Source organism: Eptesicus fuscus, chromosome 20 (genome assembly GCF_027574615.1).
Source record: "Eptesicus fuscus isolate TK198812 chromosome 20, DD_ASM_mEF_20220401, whole genome shotgun sequence".
Taxonomy (NCBI): Eukaryota; Metazoa; Chordata; class Mammalia; order Chiroptera; family Vespertilionidae; genus Eptesicus; species Eptesicus fuscus.
The window spans coordinates 18482431-18508553 of NC_072492.1; the positions used below are offsets into that span (position 1 = coordinate 18482431).

Genomic DNA, 26123 nt, shown 5'->3' on the forward strand with positions numbered 1-26123 from the left:
AGTTCATCACCACCAAACCAGTATTACATGAAATGTTGAAGGGTATTCTCTAAGAAGTGGAAGAGGAAGAAAAAGAAGAAGAGATAAAAAATATGAACAATAACATGGCAACAAATATATATCTATCAACAACTGAATCTAAAAATCCAAATGAACAAACAAGGAATCTAATGAACAAAATAAACCAATGAATAAAATAGAACCAGAAGCATGGAAACATGGAACAGACTGAAAAATCTCAGAGAGAAGGAGGGGGAGGTGGGAAGAGATTAAACAACAACCTTATATTCATATATGCATTACCTATGGGCCTGAGGTGGGGCAGGAACCGGGTGGAGGGTGACAATGGTGGGGGGGGGGGAGTATTATTGTGGTATCAGATAAACATCTGTAATACTCTTAACAATAAAGATTTATTTTTTAAAAATCCATTTTCTGTATTTGTGTGGGTATGTCTACTCTATTTTGTTTAATTTATTTATGTATTTATCCTTTCAACAACATCATACTATCTTAATTGCTGCAGGTTTATAGTAAGCTGTTGTAATCAGGTAGTGAGTTCCCTAACTATTCTTTCTCAAAATTGTTTTGGCTACGTTAGTTCTTTTGCCTTTCTACAAAATGTTAAAATATGCTAGTCAATATTTATTTTAAAATCTTGCTGGGTTTTTTATTGCGAGTGCATTGAATCTATACATCAACTTGGAGAAAACTGACAGCACAACAGCATTTAGTCTTCCAATCCATCAATACCGTGTATATATCTTCACTTATTTGGGTCTTTCATTTTTTTCTATCAATGTTCTATGGCTTTCAGCATATAGTCTTGTACCTTTTTGCTGGATTTACACTCAAGTATTTCACTTTGGGGGTACTATACATAGTACTTTTAAAACATAAATTCTACTTGTTCACTGCTGACATATGAAAATAAAATCGATTTTTATATATTGATCTTTTATCCTGCAACCTTGATAAACTTATTTATTAGTTCTGGGAGTCCTTTTGTAGACTGGGATTTTTCAAAGTAAACAATTAAGCTGTGTGTAACATGGTAACTATGTGGATAAATTTAAAAACTATTCTTGCTCTTAAGATTCTTTAAAATACATATGACTGGTTAAAGTGAAAATTATGAAACTGAATGTTGGGTTTATAATTATGTAGCTGAAATACATAAAACAAGACTAGCATAAAGAATATAAAAGAACCAAGATTTCTATACTTTCCTTGAAGTGATTAATACTAATAAATTAACTGAAGAGAATGGGACATTCTAGTAGAATAAGTAAGATAACAGGAAAGAAAAATTTTTTAAAGTGTGTATATACCGAAAAAAATACAATGTAGGACAGAATTAAAAGAGCTATAAGTAACTAAAGAAGAGCACAACACTACATGTCATCTATATTTACTGCCTGAGAATAAAAGAGTAAAGACAAAATTGGTTGTAGGCCTAAAGACAAATGATGCTGTAAAGCAGGGGTCCTCAAACTTTTTAAACAAGGGGCCAGTTCACTGTCCCTCAGACCGTTGGAGGGCCGGACTATAGTTTTAAAAAAACTATGAACAAATTCCTATGCACACTGCACATATCTTATTTTGAAGTAAACAAACAAAACGGCAAAAACACCTGCATGTGGCCCGCGGGCCGTAGTTTGAGGACACCTGCTGTAAAGAAAAGAAAGGAGTGACTAGGAAAAAAGAAAAATATATACTAGTCATTTTGTTTCAAACCAGGACACTGTCTGTGAAGATCCTTTTGGGAACTATTTTAATGAACTAATAAGAATGACCTGAGCCCACCCGGCATGGCTCAATGGTTGAGCATCTATCCATGAATCAGGAGGTTACAGTTCGACTCCCAGTCAGGGCACATGGGCCCAGGTTACTGCCACGATCCCCAGTGTGGGTGTGCAGAAGGCAGTCAATCAATGATTCGCTCTCATCATTGATGTTTCTATCTCTCCCTTCCGCTCTGAAATCAATAAAAATATATTTTTAAAAAATGATCTGAAATCACCATATCAATTAATTATGTGTAGATGGTCTTTCTATATTTCTTTGGTATACTTACTACTTTTTTTTAGTAACACTAAAAAATTTGCTATAACCATCGAAAATATTAAACTTGCCAAGTCCCTCAAAGAATACAGGTTGGGCCCTAGCTGGTTTGGCTCAGTGGATAGACCATCGGCCTGCAGACAAGGGTCCCAGGTTCAATTCTGGTCAAGGGCATATGCGTGGGTTGCAGGCTCGATCCCCAGTAGGGGGTATGCAGGAGGCAGCTGATCAATTGATGTTTCTATCTCTCTCTCCCTCTCCCTTCCTCTCTGAAATCAATAAAAATATACATTAAGAAAAAAAGAATACAGGTTGGTAGCATCTTAGAAAATTTATAAATGAAGAAAAAAGCGTTTGTAAAATAAATAAATGACGTTGAGCTATAATCATACAAGATCCGCCACATTTATTGGCTAGCTACCTGTTTCCCAGGCCACTGTTCTGTGGCCCATCTATTGACATCACGTTGGTTCTATTTAAGGTATCGGAAAATAAAAGAGAATGTTTATCTTCCTGGCAATCTAGAGATAGGGGTTCTTTTAGACATCTGACTCTTTGGTTTCAAATACTTAAGCTACAAGTCCTTGATTAACTTTGTTGATGAGACAGCCACCAGAGCTGGCTCAATTAAGAGGATTTTTAAATTTAATGCGATCCCTACTGCCAATTAATGAAAATTCAGAGATATGTTATAAGAACTATTTTTAATCTAAAAAAATTGACAAGAGGTTCTTTCCTCCATATACACTATAGACAAGACACTGCACATTTAGCCCTGTCAAAAAGAAACATAAAAACAGAAGCACACATTCATGCACATATACTCACACATGAAACACATAAACTCCCACACGGGTTTATTTGATACCACAAAATACAAAGGCTGGTGACTTAGAAATGGAATTACAGCAAATATATTCAATTCTGGGCTACATTCAAAATTTACTCATCTACATGGTGCACTGTTTCCCAGACATCGAGACAGTTAACAGAAAACACCTGCTCAGAGCAATTGCCCTAGAGTCCTCCTCTATGTTTTCATGCAGTATACCTTCGGTTGTCCTAACCTGAGCCTAAATTTCCTAACTTACTAAGTCAGTTTTTTATTTTGTTTCCCTCCCTCATTTTATTATACAAATCTGTCAAGCATGATGCTAAGTTGGTATAGCACGGTGAACCTTTACGCCTGCCACTAAATCAGAAGTCAGTAACTTTTTATATAAAGAGCGAGATATTAAATATTTTAGGCTTTGTGAGCCAAATACATGGTCTTCTTTTTCTGTTGCATATCCTTATTCTTTTTTCAATGTAAAAAACATTCTTAGTTTGAAAACTGAGCAAAAATAGTTCACAGGCTGGATTTGGCCCAAGGGCTCTGTATTTTCCAGCTCCTACCATAGAATAATCCTTGGTTAACATTTTGCCACATTTACTTTTAGACTCTCTATCTCAACATATATAATGTTATCACTACATTATCATTATTAGTTTTTAAATATATTTTATTGATTTTTTTTTACAGAGACGAAGGGAGAGGGATAGAGAGTTAGAAACATCGATGAGAGAGAAACATCGATCAGCTGCCTCCTGAACACTCCCTACTGGGTATGTGCCTGCAACCAAGATACATGCCCTTGACTGGAATTGAACCTGGGACCCTTGAGTCCGCAGGCCTACTCTCTAGCCACTGAGCCAAACCGGTTAGGGCACATTATCATTATTTTATTACTGAAGAGGATATGAGTAGACATTCTCACTCGTAGTTCCAAAATACTTGTTCATATATCTCATGAGAATAACAACATTCTTTTGAATAGCCACAGTACAATTATCAAATTTAGGAAACTTAGCATTGATATAATACTATTATCCAATATATATATTGTCCATATTCAAATTTCACAAACTATCTCAGAAATATCCTTTATAGGAATTTTTTCCAATCCAGGATGATGAACATTGTGTTTAATCACCAGGTCTTTCCAGAGCCAGCTCCTGATAACTAGCTTACACTAATTTGGCTTTTGTTGCACCTGTTAAATCCTTACTTCTGGGATTATGAGACATCCTCTATCAACCACAGCTCTCTGAAATAACCCAGCCTGGGTAAAACAACCCAGAAACTATCGCATAAGGAGGTCCAAGCACTAGAGAAGGACGCACCCCCAATAATTCTATTCCATGGGTGAGGAAATACAATGTGCACCTTCTTACCTTGTTAGAAAAGCAAGTTCTCTTGATTCTATCAATTTAAACTTTTAAATGTGTATTCACCTCTGCACCCTCACTGTCAATATCTAGTTTAAGCCCTCAGCATTTCTTTCCTAAATTATTACAAAAGCTTCATAATGTCTTTCTTCTTTGATTTTTGGCACATGCAATCTTTTCTCCACACTGCAGTAAGAATCAACTTTCTTTATCACAAATGAAAAGACAGTATTTCTGTTGTACCTCAGTTCCCTCAAGACTTCAGAATAAGGCCCACATTTTTTAGTATAGTGTAGGAGGCTCTCTTCGAGATCCCTCATTTGTGTTTCTTTTTTACCTTTCTCTGATCACATTCTCAGTTTCCACAACAACCTTAACTCATAACCACACCAGTCATACACTTCAACAAAGACTACTGACAAGTTCTGGATCTGGGATAATCCAATTTTATAGTTTTATTTTAAAATGTTAAACCACTGATATTTCGCTGATGTGTGACTTAATTCAGTCCCTTTAATGAAAGGAAAAGGACAATAATATTACTTCCCCCACTAGATAGATCATTTGGAAAGGTCTAAAGAGAGAGAGCCTACTGAAATGCTATACTTTTCAACAGTAAAAATGAAAGACCAAAGCTCCAAAAACACATATTTTTACAGAAGGACATATGAAAACCATGCAAATGCAAATAATAATAATAACTAAAGGAAATTTCAATACTAATTCTTGCCATGCTGCTTGTGTTAGACAATTCCTAAAGCCCAAATTAACCATAAAGCAGGCATATATGTAAAACAATAGTATGAAACTATCAGAGAGCAACACATGCAGGCAAGACTTTAGAGACTAGAATCCTCCAGAGAAGATCAGTATATAAAGTGAGCTGTAAATTTACTCCAGCTTCATCCCTGAATTTGTTGTACAGGAAAAGAGTCCAAGGAGACAGAGGCCAAAGACAGGAGCTTCCAAAGTGGCTGGAATTTAAAAGGCACAATCTTAGAAAAGACAGCTGGAAAGCAAGCTCAAAAATCTGTGAAGTAAATAGTCAACTCCTAAGTATGTATCTGCATAAGACTCGCAGAAACTCAGCAGAAAACAGGCAGCTGGAAAACTAAAGAGATAACAGAGCTTTCAGAAGACAAGAAGAGATGGAGAGATGGAGGTGGGAATTCAAACCCACCAAAATGGTTGAGCCTTGAAATTCAGTTGGGATTCCAGAAGAGCCATGCTTTAAGAATAAGGGCCAAGGCCCTAGCTGGTTTGGCTCAGTGGATAGAGCATCAGCCTATTGACTGAAGGGTCCCGGGTTCAATTCCGGTCAAGGGCACATGCGTGGGTTGCGGGCTCAATCCCAGCAGGGGGGCATGCAGGAGGCAGCCAATCAATGATTCTCTCTCATCATTGATGTTTCTCTCTCGCTCTCTCTCTCTCCCTCTTCCTCTTCCTCTCCCTTCCTCTCTGAAATCAATAAAAATAAAAAATTTTAAAAAAAGAAAAGGGCCAAGGCCTAGTAATAAGGGAAAAACTGTTGTCAACTAGCCCTAACAAAGCTTAAAACCAAGCCTCTCAAGGTGATTCACCAGTATATTATCAGCTTGCCAAAATAATAATAACAACAACAACAACAACAACTGTTTTTAAGAAAAATAACATCATTTAAAACATCTACAAATTCTCCTTTATAATGAAGCAATCAAAAATTATGTCATGGCATGGCTCAGTGGTTGAGCGTTGATCTATGAACCAGGAGGTCAGAGTTCGATTCCTGGTCAGGGCACATGCCCGGTTTGCGAGCTCAATCCCGGTAGGGGGCATGCAGGATGCAGCCAATCAATGATTCTCTCACCCTTGATATCTCTCTCTCTCTCTCTCTCTCTCTCTCTCTCTCTCTCTCTCTCTCCCTTGCTCTATGAAATCAATAAAAGTATATATTTTTTAAATTATGTCATTCTAAAAAATGGGCCAAATACAGAAAAGAGAAAAACTAAAAATATAAACAGACCCAATGGGGATTCAGATGTTGGAGTTGCCAGAGACTTTTTAAAAAACAAACAAAATGGGAATCCAATAAATATTGTAGAAGTAAGATATATAAGAAAAATTGCAAAAAGAAAGCTGAAAGACAAGAGTTGAAATACTAAACTTTTTTTATATTAGTATTTGAGAAGTGGTAAAAGTGCCAATTTAACTAAAGTAAATCAAGAATATATCTATAGCTCTGGCCAGTTTGGCTCAGTGGATAGAGCGTCGGCCTGCGGACTGAAGGGTCGATTCCAGTCAAAAGCAAGTACCTTGGTTGCGGGCACATCCCCAGTAGGAGGCGTGCAGGAGGCAGCTGATCAATGTTTCTCTCTCATCGATGTTTCTACCTCTCTATCCCTTTCCCTTCCTCTCTGTAAAAAATCAATAAAAAATATATATATTTTTAAAAAGAATATATCTATAATAATAAAAGCGTAATATGCAAATAGACCGAAGGGCCGAACAGCAGAACCACTGTCCGCACGATCACGCTATGAAAAGTACTGGTACCAGGCCAGCCAAGGTGGGTATGATGAGATTGGTCACCCGCCATCGCCCCATGATCAACCTGCAGAGGGAGGCCCAGGCCACCGGCTAGCAGAGTGATCAATGCGGGGGGCTCCGCAATCGCTTCCAAAGAGGGAGGCCCAGGCTACCTGGCTGGCAGCCTGTGGTGGATGAGCGAGGCCTCCCTCTGTGGGTTGATCGATGGCGGGGCCTCGGACTGTGAGAGGGCGCAGGCCGGGCTGAGGGAACACCCCCTCCCCACCAAGTGCACGAATTGTCGTGCACTGGGCCTCTAGTCCATTATAATTGCTATGGTAACAGAATAATAAAAATACATTATCAAAAGGTTAATAGAGTTAAAACTTGTATTACTCATGTCTTTTTGTGTACTATAATTTGATGCTTTGACATCTGGGGCCTTGCTAACAAAAAAGGTCTGCCGTTCCCAGATTTGGCTAATTCCTAGAGAGAGTAAACAAGCACATCTTACATATACAAATCACCAATCCAGAGCCGATATATCCACTAACCTCGCACTCTGAACCCCCATCTCCCGATCTAATCGGCATAGGGCCAAGTAATGGACAACTAGGGACAGCCCCATACTCCTGCCACTCCCGTTTCTTCCCACAGAAATCACAATAAAGGTTCTTGCCCATGCATTTCCCTTGATTCCTCTGCCTCAACTAAACCAGTACTTCTTCATGTGTCCCCCTTTTGGCATGGTGTACCTCTTTTTCTTGGGATCTGTGAGTTTTACAAACTATCTTTTCTTTTCGTTTTATTGTTAATCCTCACCAGAGGATATAGATGTTTAGAGAGAGTGGAAGGGGGTAGGAGAATATAGAAAGAGAAACATCGATGTGAGAAAGAGACATCAATTGGTTGCCTCCCACACACAATGGGAATGAATCTGCAACCCAAGTACTGTCCTTGACCAGGAACCAAACCTGTGACCCTTCAGTGCATGAGCTGAGGCTCTACCACGGAGCCACACTGGCCAGAGCACAAACTATTTTCAATGGCAGTTATTACTTGACCTGTTGGCTTCCCCATATGTGAATAATAATAAAACCTATACTTTAATACAAAATTAACAATATATACTTGACTAATTCAAAAGATGACAAGAATGAGGAGGAATAAAGGAAGAACAGATAGGACAAATAGAAAACAATAAATTTATGCCCAGCTGTACTAGTAACTGCATCAAATATAAATATGTAAAACACTCCAATGAAAACAACGATAAGATAAGAGAAAAAAACTCCTTGACACTGGTCTTGGAAGCAATTTTCTGAATATGGCGCCCAACGCACAAGCAACACAAGCAAAAATAAGTAAGTGGGACTACCTCAAATTGAAAGCTCTTACAGCAAAAGAAACAATCAGCAAAGTGAAAAGCAATATAATGGAATGGGAGAAAATATGTGCAAATCATCAAGAGAAAAAAAAAAGAAGGCTCAAATAAAATCACAAATGAACAAGAAGTGAAAACTAACACCACAGAAATATAATTATAAGGAAATAATACAAACAATTACATGTCAACAGATTGAACAACCTGTAAGAAATGGATATATTTTTATTTTTAAAAATATATTTTTATTGATTTCAGAGAGAAAAGGAGAGGGAGAGAGAGATTGAAACATCAATGATGAGAAAGAATCATTGATTGGCTGCCTCCTGCATGAGCCCTACTGGGGATCAAGCCCACAACCCGGGCATGTGCCCTTGACTGGAATCGAACCTGGGACCCTTCAGGCCACAGGCTGACGCTCTATCCACTGAGCCAAACCAGCTAGGGCTGGATATATTTTTAGAAACACACAATCTTCCATGGCTAAAGTGGGAAGAAAAAGAAAATCTGAATAGACCAATAACTACTAACGAAATCAAATCAGTAATAATCTCTCTATATAAAACCCTAATATGCAAATAGACCAAACAGTGAAACAACCAAACAACTGGTCGCTATGGCATGCGCTGACCACTGGGGGTGCACACGAAACATGGCGGGTGTCGGCAGCAGGTGGCAGAGCACGGAACATGGTGGGCGTCAGCCGCGGCGGGATGGTGAAGCAGATGAGCTAGAGCACCAGACCAAGGTGGGGTGCCGGTCACTATCATTGGGGCGAGCCTCTGGTAGTTACTGAAAATTCTTTGCACCTGCTGCCGGTGCCAGAGCCACTGCTCGCACCTGCTGCCGGCGCCTGGCGCTGGCCTCGATCACTTGGTGCCATCAGCGGGTGTGAGCAGCGGTGGTGGGAGCAGGGCTGCCAACAGACAGGGGACCGGGGGCCGCAGCAGGAGGGGCTGGGCAGGGGCGTGGAGGATGGACCAACACCCGCCCGTGTGCCCACCACAGCCTCCTGGCCCACAGTTCCTTTCAAGGTGCACAAATTCCTGCACTGGGCCCCTAGTAATCTACACTAATAAAAGAGTAAGATGCAAACTGACCATACCTTCGTGACGCCCACCAGCCAATCAGGAGTGTGTATGCAAATTAACCCAACAAATATGGCAGGTTAATTTGTATACGCAGGCGCTGAGCGGCCGGGGGTGGGACACAGGCATTCCACACCACCCCAGCCACTCCGGGCCTCTGGGCAGCGTGGGAAGGTGGAAAGGCAGCTCTGGGCCTGAGCGAAAAGGCGGCTCCAGCTGGAGCGAAGGTGGTGCCGGCAGTCAGGGGAAGGAAGGCCCATTCTTGCATGAATCTTCATGCATCAGGCCTCTAGTAGTAGTAATAATAATAACTTCCAACAAACAAAAGCCCTTGACCAGAGGCTTCACAGATAAATTTGACCAAACATTCAAAGAAGAATTAATACCTATTCTTCTCAAACTATTCCAAAAAACTGAAGAGGAAGGAAGGCTCACAAACTCAATTTATTTATTTTTTTTAAATATATTTTTTATTGATTTTTTACAGAGAGGAATAGAGTCAGAAACATGGATGAGAGAGAAACATCAATCAGCCATTTCCTGCACACTCCCCACTGGGTATGCGCCCGCAATCAAGGTACATGCCCTTGACGGGAAACGAACCCGGAACCCCTGAGTCCGAAGGCTGATGCTCTATCCACTGAGCCAAACCGGTCAGGGCTCACAAACTCAATTTAGAAAGCCAGCATTACCCTGATACCAAGAATGGACAAAAACACTACAAAAAAATAAAATGATAGGCCAATATCCCTAATAAACATAGATACAAAAACCTCAACAAAATAATAGCAAATTGAACTCAGCAACATTAAAAAGTTCATACACCATGATCAAGTGGAATTTATTCCTAGGATGCAAGGTTGGTTCAATACCTGCAAATTAAATTAATGTGCTACACAACATCAACAAAATGAAGAATAAAAATCATATGATCAGCCCTGGCCAGTTATACTCAGTGGTTAGAGAGCGTCGACCCATGGACCGAAGAGTCAAGGGTTCGATTCCTGGTCAAGGACAGGTACCTTGGTTCCAGGTTCCCCAGCCCCAGCAGGGGTGCGTGCAGGAGGCAGCCGATCGGTGTGTCTCTCTCACATTGGTGTTTCTCTCTCTTCTCTTGCCCTCCTCCTTCCCTTCCACTCTCTCTAGAAACCAATGGAGGAAATATCCTCAGATGAAGATTTTTAAAAAATCATATGATCTTATCAATAGATGCAGTAAAAACATTTGACAAAATCCAACATCCTTTTATGATAAAAACTGTCAGCAAATTGGGGACAGAGAGGACATACCTCAACATAATAAAGGCCATATATGACAAACCCATAGCTAACATACTCAGTGAAAAGCTGAAAGCTTTTTCTTTAAGATCAGGAACAAGGCAAGGATGTCTGTCCACTCTCACCATTTTTAGCACAGTACTAGAAGGCCTAGCCACAACAATCATGCCAGAAAAAAAAGAAAAAAAAAGAGGTATCTCAATTGGAAAAGAAATAAAACTGTCATTATTTGCAGAAGACATGATACTATATAGAGAGAATCCTCAAGATTCTGCCATGAAACTAGTAGAACTAATAAATGAATTCATTCAGTAGTAAGACACAAAATTAATATTTAGAAACTGGTTGCATTTTAAGACATCAATAATGAACTATTAGAAAGAGAAATGAACAAAACAACCCCATTTACAATTGCATCAAAAAGAATAAAATACCTAGGAATAAATTTAACCAAGGAGGTAAAGGACCTGTTCTCAGAAACTAAAAGATACTAAAGAAAGAAATTGAAGAAGATATAAATGGAAGGATAATATGGTGCTCATAAGAATGAACATCATTAAAATGTTCATACTACCTAAAGCAATCTGAAGATTCAATGCAATCCCTATTAAAATACCAATGGCATTTTTTAAAATATATTTTTTATTGATTTTTTACAGAGAGGAAGGAAGAAGGATAGAGTCAGAAACATCGATGAGAGAGAAACATTGATCAGCTGCCTCCTGCACAACTCCCTGCAACCAAGGTACATGCCCTTGACCAGAATCAAACCCAGGACTCTTCAGTCCGCAGGCCAACGCTCTATCCACCAAGCCAAACCAGTCAGGGCACCAATGGCATTTTTTACAGAACTACAAATAACCCTAAAATTCACATGGAACCACAAAAGACCCCAAATAGCTAAAGCAGAGCAATCTTGAGAAAGAACATAATTGAAGGTAGCATGTTACCTGATATCAAACTATACTACAAGGATATAGTAATCAAAGCAGCATGATACTGGCATAAAAACAGACATATAGAACAACGAGCAGAAGAGAGGATCCAGAAATAAATGCACACCTCCCATTGGGTGCATCTAATATTCTAATCAAATATTAGAATAGGCAAATTACAGAGAAAAAAAGTAGTTAAGAGGTTACCAGGGGCTGGGTGGAGGGGGAAATTTGTATTGCTAATAGATACAGAGTTTCTGTATGAGGTGATGAAAAATATTTTAAAAATCAATAGTGGTAATGGTTGTACAACATTGTGAGTATAATGAATGCCACAAACTATATACTTAAAAATGGTTATTTGGCCCTAACTGGTTTGACTCAGTGGATAGAGCGTCAGCCTGTGGACTGAAGGGTCCCAGGTTCGATCCCAGTCAAGGGCATGTACCTTGGTTGCAGGCACATCCCCCAGTAGGGGGTGTGCAGGAGGCAGCTGATCGATGTTTCTCTCTTATCGATGTTTCTAACTCTCTATCCCTCTCCCTTCCTCTCTGTAAAAAAATCAATAATATATATATATTTTTAAAAATGGTTATTTGATTTCTTTTTAGCATAAAGTACACACATACACACTAAGAAAAAGATACTGGTTCATATCCTTCTGCCAAATAATAATCCTTCATTTTCACAATACTAAAATTGACTCTGTATGGGACTTTACAGAAGTCAAGTGTTCTGCAATGTTTAATTCTATAGCGATACAAGTGATAAAACAATGAGCTAAAAATTCTAAACATGTGCTCGGCCAATGTGGCTTAGTGGTTGAGTGTCAACCTATGAACCAGGAAATCAAGGTTCAATTCCTGGTTAAGGCGCACGCCCAGGTTGCGGGCTCGATCCCCAGTGGGGGATGTGCAGGAGGCAGTCGATCAATAATTCTCTTTCTCATCACTGATGTTTCTCTCTCTCTCCGTCTCCCTTCCTCTCTAAAACCAATAAAAATATATTTCAAAAAAAAATTCTAAATATGTAAGGTAAAGCAAAATAATATTCTTTCACATTTCTCAATAATCCAAGAAGCTCAATAAATAAAACTACTCTTATATTATACACACACATCTATTCAAGTGACTATAAAATGTACTATGGCCTATATCTCTTTATATTATTGTTTTTTACTCTGCCAGAACTGGATATTAAGTAAATGCTGATCACTGACATTAAGCTTTTAACACTTACAAAATACACTGCTCCAAAGCTTCCATGACCAATTTCTCTGAGATCTGTGAAGAGCTTTTCGGGATCTTCTTTGAAGAAGAGCTCTGCAATTTCAGGGTCTTTCAGGCTGCCTGCTCTGTTAGTTGATGGCATCCTGCTGGGCAATCAGCTGTTTGATTCTAATTTTATACTTGCTATCCCAATCCTTGGTTCATCTGTATGAATGAAGCCACTTTGGCATAACCTATTGTAGAGAAATGAGAGAAGAAAGAAGTCAGGCAAAGCAAAAGTTGCTAAGACTAATTAGTGTTAGATCATTTTCTAACAGCCCATATAAAATTATCTCAGGTCTGGAAATTCACTAAGAAGGAAGTATGGCCTACTAATACTGTAGTTCCTAAATCTGGTTCATTATCTGAATTACCTATGATGCTTAAAAAAAAAAAAAAATTCCTACTATATCTAGTATATAAGTATATACTATACTTAACAGTTCTAAAGTTAAATATTTTTATCTTGAATGGTTTTCTGTATCAGTACTTAAATATTTATCTAATCCTGATGCAGTGATTAGATAAATAATAATTTAATACACAGACTATTAAAAACATGCACAACTCAAGATGTACCCATAGTATGTTTCTAAAAACAGAAGAATCCCATCTATTACTAATCTTCAAATATAAGAAAATACACAAAAGATTTAATTCAGTAAGCTATCTTTCTTTTCCTTTCAGATACCATATGCCAGTGTTCAATCAACTATAATACAGACATTCCAAAGAAAAAATGCAATGGGAGAAAGTAATAAATTTAACACAGACAACTGGTTCCCCCTAAACCTGATTTATACAAAATATGACCTTTAACAAATCTGATTCATTAGATAAGTAAACACTACAGGGTAGTTCTGCTACCAGTTCTTTTGTATCATATTATCCAATTTTAAAAATGACTCTCATAATTAAAAGTCTGGGTTCTGGAATGGTATTACCAGGATATGAATCCTGACAACACTATTTATAAACTGTGACTTGGGTAGCCTCATTTTCCTAATCTGTAAAATGAAAATAACTTATCTCCTACAGTAGTTGTGAGGTTTAAATGAGTTATTAAATATAAGCACAGATTAATATTCTGATATAGTAAGCACTACATTAAATGTTAGCTATTTCAACTTGCTTAAATTCACCAATTTAAAGAAAAAAACTCCAAAATTGATTTCACTAGACTTCTAAGGAAAATTAAGTTCTAGTCAATTTTCCCCTATATAACTTTTTTTCAAAATATATTTTTATTAAATTCAGAGAGGAAGGGAGAGGGAGAGATAGATAGAAACATCGATGAAAGAGAATCATTGATGGGCTCCCTCCTGCACACCCCTCACTGGGGATCAAGCCTGCAACCCGTACATGTGCCCTGACTGGGAATCGAAGTGTGACTTCCTGGTTCTTAGGTCGCTCAACCACTGAGCCATGCTGGCCCAAACCACTGAGCAATGCTGGCCAGGCCCCTCTATATAACTTTTAAGCAGCTGTCTCATTTTTAGGAAGTCACTGAACCAATTTTAATTCTTGCTAGAAAACTTTTATAACTAAATAAGACACATTTACATGTCTTTTGTACCTCCCTAAATTAACACTACACTGCAATAAAAAACAATATTTGTTAATTGTTATTTGTATTCCATTTCTAACATACTTTCAAGGCTGCACCATATACTTTTATCAATTTCCCTGCTCTGGAATTTGCATGGAACAAAGTGCTTCAATTACAGTTCTTTCAAGAATATATAACCATAGTAAAGTCACTTAAATTCTCATTACTAAAATGAGATTGAGCTAAATTCCATATAAAGTGGAATTAATCTACCTGTAAAAAAAAAAATCTTCAGTGTTACTCAAGACCTTATTTAATAACTTTGTACCCTTATTTTACATTAAAATTTTCAAGTTCCATGATTTCCATATCCTTTCTTACCTGCTTAACAAATTCCCACTGAAAATCTTTCAAGATTTAGATTAAAAAAAAACACCTTAACTTTAGTAGGAAGAGCTGGTCACTCTCCCTTCATGCTCCAAAAAAATCCTACAGTATTTACTATATTATATTGCAATTATTTAACTCTCTCTCCTAGACAGATAGGCACAATGTGTCTCATTCATTTTCATATTACCTCTCTCTATCCTACACCCTACCTTCTACAGTTAATATTACATAAATATTTGTTGAACTACAAAGGAATACTTAATTATTCTCTCTATATCACCACTAACAATGATCCAACTTCCACAAATATTTACTGGACAAATGTCATAAGACTATAATATGCAAAATATTAAAGTTAATAGTTGAGAGACTGAGTAAATTTGTAAGGATAGCATCATCCAAAACATCAGAGAAACAAGAAATAATGAGGAAATTAGAACATTTGCTCTACCAAATACCAAAAGATAACACAAAATTACCAGTCAGTACAATAATAAAAACAGGACAAATAAATCAATAATCTGAAAGTTAAAAAAAAAAATCCATGTATGTGTACCTTGGAATTTATCATATAATTAAAGGAAAAGATATAAGTGTAAAATTTTATCATTTTATAGTTATAAAAAGTATAGCCCCGTGCCCCCTATATAATTTTTAAGCAGCTGTCTCATGTTTAGTGAAGTCACTGAACCAATTACATAAATATTACTGCTAAATGGCTTAAAGCTACATCTCAAATCCATGATAAAAAATTAGATTTGACATAATTAAGAGTTGTTGGGAGACCCCAATAGCAATTTAGGGGAAATATATATATAAAATAACACCTGTTCCTCAAACTGAACATCAGAATTACCTATGGGTCAAAAATACAAATATAAAAAATGAAACTAGCACAGCTGATGTGGCTCAGCGGTTGAGCACTGACCCATGAACCAAGAAGTCACCAATTCAATTCCCAGTCAGGGTACATGCCTGGGTTGTGGGCTCAATCCCCAATAGGGCACGTGCAGAAGGCAGCTGATCAATGTTTCTCTCTCATAGATGTTTCTATCTCTCTATCCTTCTCCCTTCCTCTCTCTAGAATCAATAAAGACATTAAGAAAATAAAATTATACAAGTACTAGAAGGAAATATGATCAAGTTCCTCTGTGATTAGGGAGGAAACATGATGGCTATGATCCAAATCCCAAACAATAGGGACAAAGTTATATATTTAATGATAAAAAAAAGAAGAAAACTTGAGGAATCATGGAAAAAGATACTCTAAACAAAAAGACAAATGAATTTGGGAAAAATATTTGAAACTTATGTTTATAAAGGGTTAATAACCTAATATGTGTCAGTTCTTAAATATTTATCTAATCCTGATGCAGTGAGCCCATCAGCAAAATGGACCAAAATACAGACTATTAAATACATGCACAACTCAAGATGTACCCATAGTAGGTTTAAAAAAACAAAGAAAACAACAACCTGATATCTTTAATATATAGTTTCTATAAGCTGGCAGAGATATGCGTAGTTCAAAGGAAAAAAAAGGGGAACAACCATTAAATATATGAAACTGTTCAACAGCACTCAAAGTAAGAGAAATATAAAATAAACTATCTTAAGATTTCATTTTGTACCTCTCAAAATGGCAAAAATTCACCACATGCTGATGGTGGGGTGGAAGAGAGATATGCTCTCTCATACATTAGTAGTGGTAATATAAAAACAGTACAAACTCAATGGAGAAAAATCCAGCAAAATCTAGAAAATTCAATATGCACTACCATTTCACACAAAAATCGCATTTTAAGAAATCCATACCAGAGTTACTTATACAAAATATAGGGTGGGGCAAAAGTAGATTTATAGGTATGAATATGCAAAATACATAGTTTATTCTTACATTACTATTTATTTATTCCTGTGTTATTTTCCATGATATTTTTATAATTTGATAAATGCACGTGAGGAACTGGAACTCATTACATTGCTGATGGGAGTGTAAAATGGTATAACCATTTTGGAAAACAATTTAAAAGTTTATTAGGTTAAATTAACATTTACACATGATGGAACAATTCCTTAAATAGCTATCATTTACTCAAAAGAAATGAAAGCACAAGCACACAAAAATATTTGTACACAGAAGCTTTACTCATAATAACCCAAAACTGCAAATACAAATGTCTACCAACAAATACATGTATAATAAAATTGTGGTATATTCACACAATGCAATACTATTCACAGCAATAAAAAGAAGTAAACTATTGATAACTGTAGCAACACTTTCAACAAATGTTGGTGAGGAAACTTGATATCTACATTCAAAAGAATGAATTTGGACCTCTATTTTTCACCACATATAAAATTTAAGTCAAAATGGACTTAAAAACTCTTGGAAGAAAACACAGGTGAAAAATCTGCATGACCCTGGATTAGGCAACAGTTTTTAAGAAATGACATCAAAAGTGCATGACCCTGGATTAGGCAACAGTTTTTAAGATTTGACATCAAAAGCACATATAATTTTTAAAAAAAAGATAAATTGGACTTATCAAAGTTAAATATTTTTTCTCTAATATTTCCATTAATATTTCCATCAATAAGGTGGAAGCAAATATTTGCAAATCATATATTTGATAAGGGCCTAATATCTAGAATATATAATAAATTATTAATTGGGTTAACCCAATCAAATATGGGCAAAGGTAATTGACAAATAAATAAAATGTTTTTAAAAAATTTCTTTAAATGGGCAAGGGATTTGAATAGCCATTTCTCCAAAGAAAATATACAAATGGTCAATAAGCACATGAAACAATTCTCAACATCATTATTCATTAAGGAAATGTAAATCAAAACAATAATGAGCTATTACTTCGCACCCACTAGAATGACTATAATCAAAGAGTCAAATAACAGGTGTTGGCAAGGATGTGAAGAAATTGGAACACTTGTGTATTACTGGTGAGGATTTAAAATGGTATAGCCTTTGTGGAAAAAAGTTTGGCAGTTCCTAAAAAAGCTAAACATAGAATTACCATATGATCCAGCAATTCTATTCAGCAAATCCATCCTGCATTTCCCACCCTGGATAATGGCGCCACTATTCTTTTTTTTTTTTTTTAATTTCTTTATTGATTAAGGTGTCACATATTTGTCCTCATCCCCCCATTCCCATCTCACACCCCTCCCCACGGATGCCCCAACCCCCTGTTGAACTTAACCGTTGGATAGGCTCATATGCATGCACACAAGTCCTTTGGTTGATCTCTCCCCCCTCCCCCCAACCTCCCCTATCCTCCCTCTGAGGCCCGATAGTCCGATCGATGCCTCCTTGTTTCTGGTTCTGTTCTTGTTCATCAGTCTATGTTGTTCATCATTTCCCCTAGATGAGCGAGATCATGTGTCACTAGAGATATACTTATAAGAACTAAATGTGAGACGAGCAATAATAGTTATGCTGACAGGCAGATGAATCAGTCTGTAGTGAGTTTCTTTCTGGACCAACAGTTCTTTAGAGACCCAATTTCAATGTCCACCAGTTCCTTATGTGTACATGTCAGCACTGACCCCTCAGCTCTGGATGGTGGACAAATGGTGGTAACGGATGTCCGACTCCCTCTGGTTTGGTCTCGGCCGGACCCAGGGGCACGGCTTTACCCGGACTCAGGTGCACGTGGCCTCACCCAGACCCAGGGGTGCGTGGCCTCTCCCAGACCCAGGGGCGCGTGGCCTCACCCGGACCTAGGTGCGCGAGACCTCACCCGGATCCAGGGACACATGGCCTCACCCGGACCCGGGGGCGCGTGGCCTCTCCCAGACGCGCCACTATTCTTTATGTCTCTGAGGAGAAAACTAGATAATGATTTTTGAATTTTTTCCCTTCCTCTTTTTCTCTTCTATCATCAAACTAATAAAATGGTAAATCCAACAGACTAGAATCTCTTCCTCTATCCATAGTTCAGGCTTTAATTATATCGTACCTAAACTAATGCATTAACCTCCTACCTGGACCATTTCTAGTTTAATCCTCTCCAATTCATCTTTCATATTGTTTTTCTCATTTTTCCATTAATATTTATTAAGTACAAATTAGGGTAGGAAATTCCTTTTTCCCCCCAATATATTTTTATTGACTTCAGAGAGGAAGGAGAGGGAAAGATAGAAATATCTATAATAATAAAACTGTAATATGCTAATTAGACCAAACGTCCTTCCAGACGACCTTCTGGACAAAGCTGGGGCTGCGCGGGAAGCCCAGGTCCCAGGTGCCTGCTGGCGGCCGGAAGGAAGCCCGGGTCTTGGGTGCCGGAGTGAAGCCGGGTTCTGGATGCAGAGGGAAGCCGGTGCCGGCAGCCGGGGGAAGGAAGGCCTACTCTTGCACAAATTTCATGCATCCGGCTTCTAGTCAATGATAAGCGAAAATCACTACTCAGCTGCCTACCGCAAGTCCCACACTGGGGATAGAGCTGGCAATCTGGGCATGTGCCCCGACTGGGATTCGAACCATGACTTCCTGGTTCATAGGTCGATGCTCAACCACTGAGCCATGCTGGCCAGGCTCTGTTTTATTTATTTATTTATTTATTTTAATTTAATCTTTATTGTTCAGATTATTACAGTTGTTCCTCTTTTTTCCCCCCATAGCTCCCCTCCACCTGGTTCCCATCCCACACTCTTCCCTTACCTCCCCCCCACTGTCCTCATCCATAGGTGTACGATTTTTGTCCCGTCTCTTCCCGCACTCCACACATCCCTTTACCCCTGAGAGTTGTCAGTCCACTCCCTTTCTATGCCTCTGATTCTATTATATTCACCAGTTTATTCTGTACATCAGATTTTTAATTCACTTGATTTTTAGATTCACTTATTGATAGATATGTATTTGTTGTTCATAATATTTATCTTTACCTTTTTCTTCTTCTTCCTCTTCTTAGAGAATACCTTTCAGCATTTCATATAATACTGGTTTGGTGTTGATGAACTCCTTTAGCTTTTTCTTACCTGTGAAGCTCTTTATCTGACCTTCAATTCTGTATGATAGCTTTGCTGGGTAGAGTAATCTTGGTTGTAGGTTCTTGCTATTCATCACTTTGAATATTTCTTGCCACTCCTGTCTGGCCTGCATAGTTTCTGTTGAGAAATCAGCTGACAATCGTATGGGTACTCCCTTGTAGGTAATTAACTGTTTTTCTCTTGCTGCTTTTTTTTTTTAAATATATTTTATTGATTTTTTACAGAGAGGAAGGGAGAGGGACAAAGAGCCAGAAATATCGATGAGAGAGAAACATCGATCAGCTGCCTCCTGCACACCCCCTATTGGGGATGTGCCCGTAACCAAGGTACATGCCCTTGACTGGAATCAAACCTGGGACCTTTCAGTCCACAGGCCGACGCTCTATCCACTGAGCCAAACCGGTTTTGGCTCTCTTGCTGCTTTTAATATTCTCTCTTTGTCTTTTGCTCTTGGCATTTTAATTATGATGTGTCTTGGTGTGGTCCTCTTTGGATTCCTTTTGTTTGGGGCTCTGTGCGCTTCCTGGACTTGTAAGTCTATTTCTTTCACCAGGTGGGGAAAGTTTTCTGTCATTATTTCTTCAAATAGGTTTTCAGTATCTTGCTCTCTCTCGTCTTCTGGGACCCCCATAATTCTGATGTTGGTACGCTTGAAGTTGTCCCAGAGGCTTCTTACATTATCTTCAAATTTTTGGATTCTTTTTTCTTTTAGCTTTTCCAGTTGAGTGATTTTTGCTTCTTTGTATTTCAAATCTTTGACTTGATTCTTGCGTTCCTCTAGTTTGCTGTTGGGTGTCTGTATAATATTTTTTATTTCAGTCAGTGTATGTTTAATTTCTAGTTGGTCCTTTTCCATATCCTCGAGGGTCTCTCTCATATCCTTGAGGGTCTCGCTAAATTTATCAGCCTTTTCTAGGAAATTCTTGAAAAACCTTATAAACGTGTTTTTGAACTCTATCTCCAGTCGTTTGTTTTCCTCCATTTCTTTGGTTTGTGATCTGTTTTTTTGTCTCCGCATTTTCGCTGCTTCCCTGAGTTGGTAGGGTAGCTTTGTGTGCTAGGTGTCCTATATGGGCCAGTGGCTCGGCCTCCCCAGTTACCTGAGGTGGACACTCTTGGTGCACCACTTTTTGTGGACTGTGTGTACAGCCTTATTGTAGTTAAGTCTTGATTGTTGTTGGTATGAGTGGGAGGAGTTGACCTCCAGGCCAATTGGCTGGGAGGATCAGCTGTGTCTACACCGGGAGACAGCCTTATTTGACTAGACTTGCAAAATTGTAAAAGCCTCTGTGCTCAGCTTGGATGGGGTGGAGTTTCAGGGTGGAGCCTACAGCCTTGGCTTCCCGTCAGCCCGGCCCTATGAGGTTCCTGGGTCTCAGTGTCCCTCGGTACTCGCTGCAAGCACCTCTGAGAGAAAGGCGCCCTGGAGTTTCGCCCGCTGCCAAATAGTCTAGTCTCTCTCCCAATGAATCTGGATTCCCAGATCTCGCCCGGAACTGGGGTTCAGTGCAGTCGGAACTGGGGTTCAGCGCAGTCCGGAGCTTTTGTCTCCTTCCCACTAGGGCAATTCAGCGGCACAATCAACAGTCCGTCCTCTGCGAGCATTCACGTGCGCGCCTCCGGAGCTCTGCCTTTCGCCGCTCCCCTGAGTTTCCGCCTTACAGCCCAGATTCCCCCAGTATTAGCCTGGGTCCCCAGGGTCTCGTCCGGAACTGGGCTTCAGTGCAGTCGGAGCTGGGGTTCAGCGCAGTCTGGAGCTTTTATCTCCTTCCCGCTAGAGAACGCCAGCCAGGCACTCAGCCGCCCCGTCCTCTCTGCAAGCGCACGCCCGTGTCTCCGAACCTCAGTCTTTTACAGCTCTTCTGATTTTCCTTGTGGTTTTCTTTTTCCTTTTAGTTGTAGGATTTCCAGTCAGCCAGCTTTCCTGTGGTTCTGGATGATGTCCGTTTTGTCTTTTAGTTGTATTTTTTAAATTGTTCTGCGAGGCTGCAGTTTAGGTCTTTAACTATGCTGCCATCTTGGTTTCTCCAGGCTCTGTTTTAATATTTACTTATCTATATATTCTAGTTGTTTACATGCCTTATGCCCCCAAGCTATCTATAATAATAAAAGCATAATATGCAAATCGACCAAACGGCCGAATAGCAGAACAACCATCCAGACGTCCAGACAACCATGCTATGGACACGCACTGGTGCCAGGCCAGCCAAGGCGGGTGCGATGCGATTGGTCAGGGGGCCCTGCCATCACCGCACGATCGCCACACTGAGGGAGGCCCAGGCTATCCGGCCTGTGGTGCTGTGATGGGTGGGCGGGGCCTCCCTCTGCGGGGCGATCGATCGTGGGGCTCCTGGATTGCGAGAGGGCAGGCCAGGGTGAGGATTCCACCCCCACCAAGTGCATGAATTTCGTGCACCGGGCCTCTAGTTTATATATATAAAAGCCAGTGTCCCTAACGACCAGAACAACCAAATGACCGGTCGCCATGTGGTGGCATTGACCACTTCTCGGTCCCTCCCCTCACCTGCGAGTGGGGGCAGAGTGGGACTGGCGACTGGTGAGTGGGCTGGACTGCTGACCCCTTGGTCCCTCCCCCCCAGCCCACAGGCTCCAATGAATCAGCGATGGTGAATGGGGCAATCGGGGTGGGTGGTGGGAGGACCGGGCTGGCTGTCAGGCCATTGGGATCACCAGCTCATCCTCGGCTGCTCAAGGGCTCAGGCCTGTGGGAAAGCAGGTGCTGGCAACTTCACCTCAATGCTCGTGCGCCGGGCCAGCCGCTGATGGAATGCGCTGCCTGCTCGGGGCTACTCACACTGGGGTGGGTAGGTCGCGGGCGCACCCCGCAGCCACCATCAGCGCGTCAAGCCCCAGTAGCAGTGGCAGTGGCAGTGGCAGCGACAGCAGCGGCACCTGCGTGAGCAGCCTGAGCAGGCAGCGCATTCCATCAGCGGGCAGCTGGCCCAGCACACGCGTATGGAGGTGAAGTCTCCTGCGCCCGCTTTCCCACAGGCCTGAGCCCCGGAGCAGCCAGAGATGAGCTGGTGATCCCAATGACCTGTCAGCCTGGCGGCAGGGGCAGCGTTCTGCCTGGGGACTGGCGAACAGGCAGAAGATGGCCCTGATCGCAGGAGGCTAGGCCTAGGGACCCTACATGCACGATTTAATCGTGCGCTGGGCCTCTAGTCCATATATATAAAAGCCTAAGCGACCGAACAACCGGTCAACCGGTTGCTATGACACGCACTGACCACCAAGGGGCAGACGCTCAATGCAAGAGCTGCCCCCTGGTGGTCAGTGCACTCCCACAGCCAACCTCCTGTGGCCAGCCAACCTCCCATGGTCTCTCCCCCTGGCCAGCTGCCCCCGCCCTTGATCGGCTCCAATCACTGGCCAGACCGAGGGACGCCCCCCTCGAATTCATGCACCGGGCCTCTAGTATAGATCATAAATTTCTAGAACACCTTCATAAAACCTGAGAGTATCACATAACCAATCAAAACATGTTTGTTGAATTACTTTTAAATTGTTATTTTATATTTAGACTAGAGGCCCGGTAGCACGAAATTCGTGCATGGGGGGGTGTCCCTCAGCCCAGCCTGCACCCTCTCCAATCTGGGACCCTTCAAGGGATGTCCGACTGCCCGTTTAGGCCCGATCCCACCGGGCAGTCGGACATCCCTCTCACAACCCAGGACTGCTGGCTCTCAACTGCTCGCCTGCCTGCCTTCCTGACTGCCCCTAATCGCTTCTGCCTGCCAGCCTGATCACCCCCTAACCACTCCCCTGCCAGCCTGATTGATGCCTAACTGCTCCCCTGCCAGCCTGTTTGCCCCTAACTGCCCTCCCCTGCAGGCCTGGTCACCCCCAACTGCTCTCCCCTGCAGGCCTGGGTCCCCCCCAACTGCCCTTCCCTGCAGGCCTGGTCGCCCCCAACTTCCCTCCTCTGCCGGCTTGGTCACCCCTAACTGCCCTCCCCTTCAGGCTTGATCACCCCCAACTGCCCTCCCTTGCAGGCCTGGTCCCTCCCAACTGCCCTCCCCTGCTGGCCATCTTGTGGTGGCCATCTTGTGTCCACATGGGGGCAGGATCTTTGACCACATGGGGGCAGCCATCTTGGAGTGATGGTCAATCTGCATATTACTCTTTTATTAGATAGGATAGAGGCCTATCCTATCCTATCCAAACCAGCGGGGGCCGGCTGGTTTGCCCTGAAGGATGTCCCAGATCAGGGTGGGGGTTCCCTTGGGGTGTGGGGCAGCCTGGGCGAGGGGCCTGTGGTGGTTTGCAGGCCGGCCACGCCCCCCGGCGACCCAAGCGGAGGCCCTGGTATCTGGGGTTTATTTATCTTCTACAATTGAAACTTTGTAGCCTGGAGCGGAGCCAAGCCTTCTGCTTGCTCCGTGGCGGCAACCATTTCTGTTGGGATTTATATATCTTCTATAATTGAAACTTTGTAGCCTTAAGCAGAGGCCTGGGCCGGCCAGGGTGTGCAGAAAGCTTGGCTTCCTACATCGCCGGGGGCAACCCTAGCCTAAACCAAACATCAGCTCTTTCCAGCTCCGTGGTTGCCACCATTTCTGTTTGGATTTATGTATCTTCTATAATTGAAACTTTGTAGCCTTGAGTTGAGGCCTAGGCTGGCAAGGGCAGGCGGAAAGCTTGGCTTCCTCCATTGCCGGGAAAATCCAAGCCTCCCTCCTGCTCTCTGTGGCTGTAGCCATCTTGGTTGGGCTTATTTGCATATTCACTCCTGATTGGCTGGTGGGCATGGCCTGTGGGCATGGCTTGTGGGTGTAGCGGAGTGATGGTTAATTTGCATATTACTCTTTTATTAGATAGTATTAGCCCTTTTGTCCTCTTTTTACTAATGTTTTCCCCAGGATATATTCTCAGTTCTGCCATTCTCCAAAGGAGAACTGTCCTAACATACTTTTCCTTATTTGCTTTCTAGATTGAAGAATCTTTTCACATTCTTTTACTAGCTATAATAACTAAGAGTCAAACTCTATTTATATTATTTTTTATTACCAGTAACTCGAGAGATAACAACTGTAATAAAGCCCTGGAAAAGTACTCACCAGCTGTTAAAAGGGACAAAAGAATGGGCAGCCCATTTTTTTACCACATAGAAAGTTCAATGGTACTATAAAATTATATGTATTTGACATCTCCTCTTGGATATATTAAAGGCACTTCTAAAAACATTATCTAGTCATTCAACCTCATCTTTCTGTGTGTATTATATAAAATAAAGTGTATCCACTTCAGCAATTCAGAACCTAAAGAGTTATGTTTGATACCCTCTATTCATTCATAACCCAATCCATCACCAACTCTTGTAGATTTGTCCTAAATCTTTCTCAAATTGTCCCACTTTCCTCCATCTGCATAATCACTTCCTTAGTCTCTCCAGGCTACCACTTTATCTTACTTAGGCTATTTACTATAACAGCCTCCAAAAGGGTGTCACTGCATCCACCACTCTTGGCCCCCCTCCAATCCATTTGGTCTACTACAGCCAGAGTGACCTTTCAAAATGCAAAACCAATTATGTCATCCCTCTATTTAAGCATTCCATGCCTTTACACTGTTCTTTGGCCGAAACAAAAATCCTTAACATAATGTTCAAGGAATTACATGGTCTGACCCTACCCACCTTGTTAGCCTCATCTCCTTCCAATTTCCTATGCTCTGAAGACACAGACCTCTCAAGTTTATCACCATGCTCCTCTTTCCACAGAGGCTTGAACACACAGTAACTAAGAGCACCAGTTCTGGAATCATATTATCTAAGTCCCCAAACTGGATCTGCCAACATACTAACTGTTGGCAGTTAACTTGTGGGGCAAGTAATTTAATCGCTCTGACCTCAGCTTTCCCATCTCTAAAGCAGGGGAAATGATACCTGTCACGGGGATTTGGGGAGGGTTAAATGAAATGTTGAGAACACAGAACATAACCAGTAAGCACTTCATGCCAAACTCCTCTCCTTTTTTCAATTTTTGGTTATCATCTCTAGTGGAAAACTCAAATTATATTTGAGGCTCAGAGAAATTAAGTAATTTGCTCACTCAGCTAGTAAGTAACAGGGCCAGGTTTCTACTATACCTTAACTTTCCCCACCCAACTCTTCTTCTAGGTACAATTAAGTGTGTGTGTGTGTGTGTGTGTGTGTGTGTGTGTGTGTGTGTGTTTAAAATGCATACTCCTGGGCCCTTAATCAAACCTAAATATGAATTTCTCGAAGCGTGGTACAGGAATCTGCAATTTATTTTAATAGGCAGCTTTTTTGGTAAGCCAAAGGTTGAGAGTTACTGGAGTAGAATAATGAAAGCTAACACAATTATTGAATGTAAGTTTTAAAAAATGAGTAACATAATGGTCAATCAAATATTACACATCTATGTCCTTAAAAGTAAAAAAGCTACACTGGCTG

General features: G+C 40.7%; 1 protein-coding gene across 1 annotated transcript in view; it reads right to left on the reverse strand.

The window, feature by feature from the left end:
- TAOK1 (TAO kinase 1) overlaps nucleotides 1-26123 on the reverse strand; it is a 130981-nt gene that overhangs the window by 83741 nt on the left and 21117 nt on the right. Inside the window, exon 2 of the mRNA XM_028154968.2 lies at nucleotides 12701-12923. Within this exon, the coding sequence (XP_028010769.1) occupies nucleotides 12701-12832 (132 nt within the window). The 5' untranslated portion in view covers nucleotides 12833-12923. The remainder of the gene's footprint in view (nucleotides 1-12700; nucleotides 12924-26123) is intronic.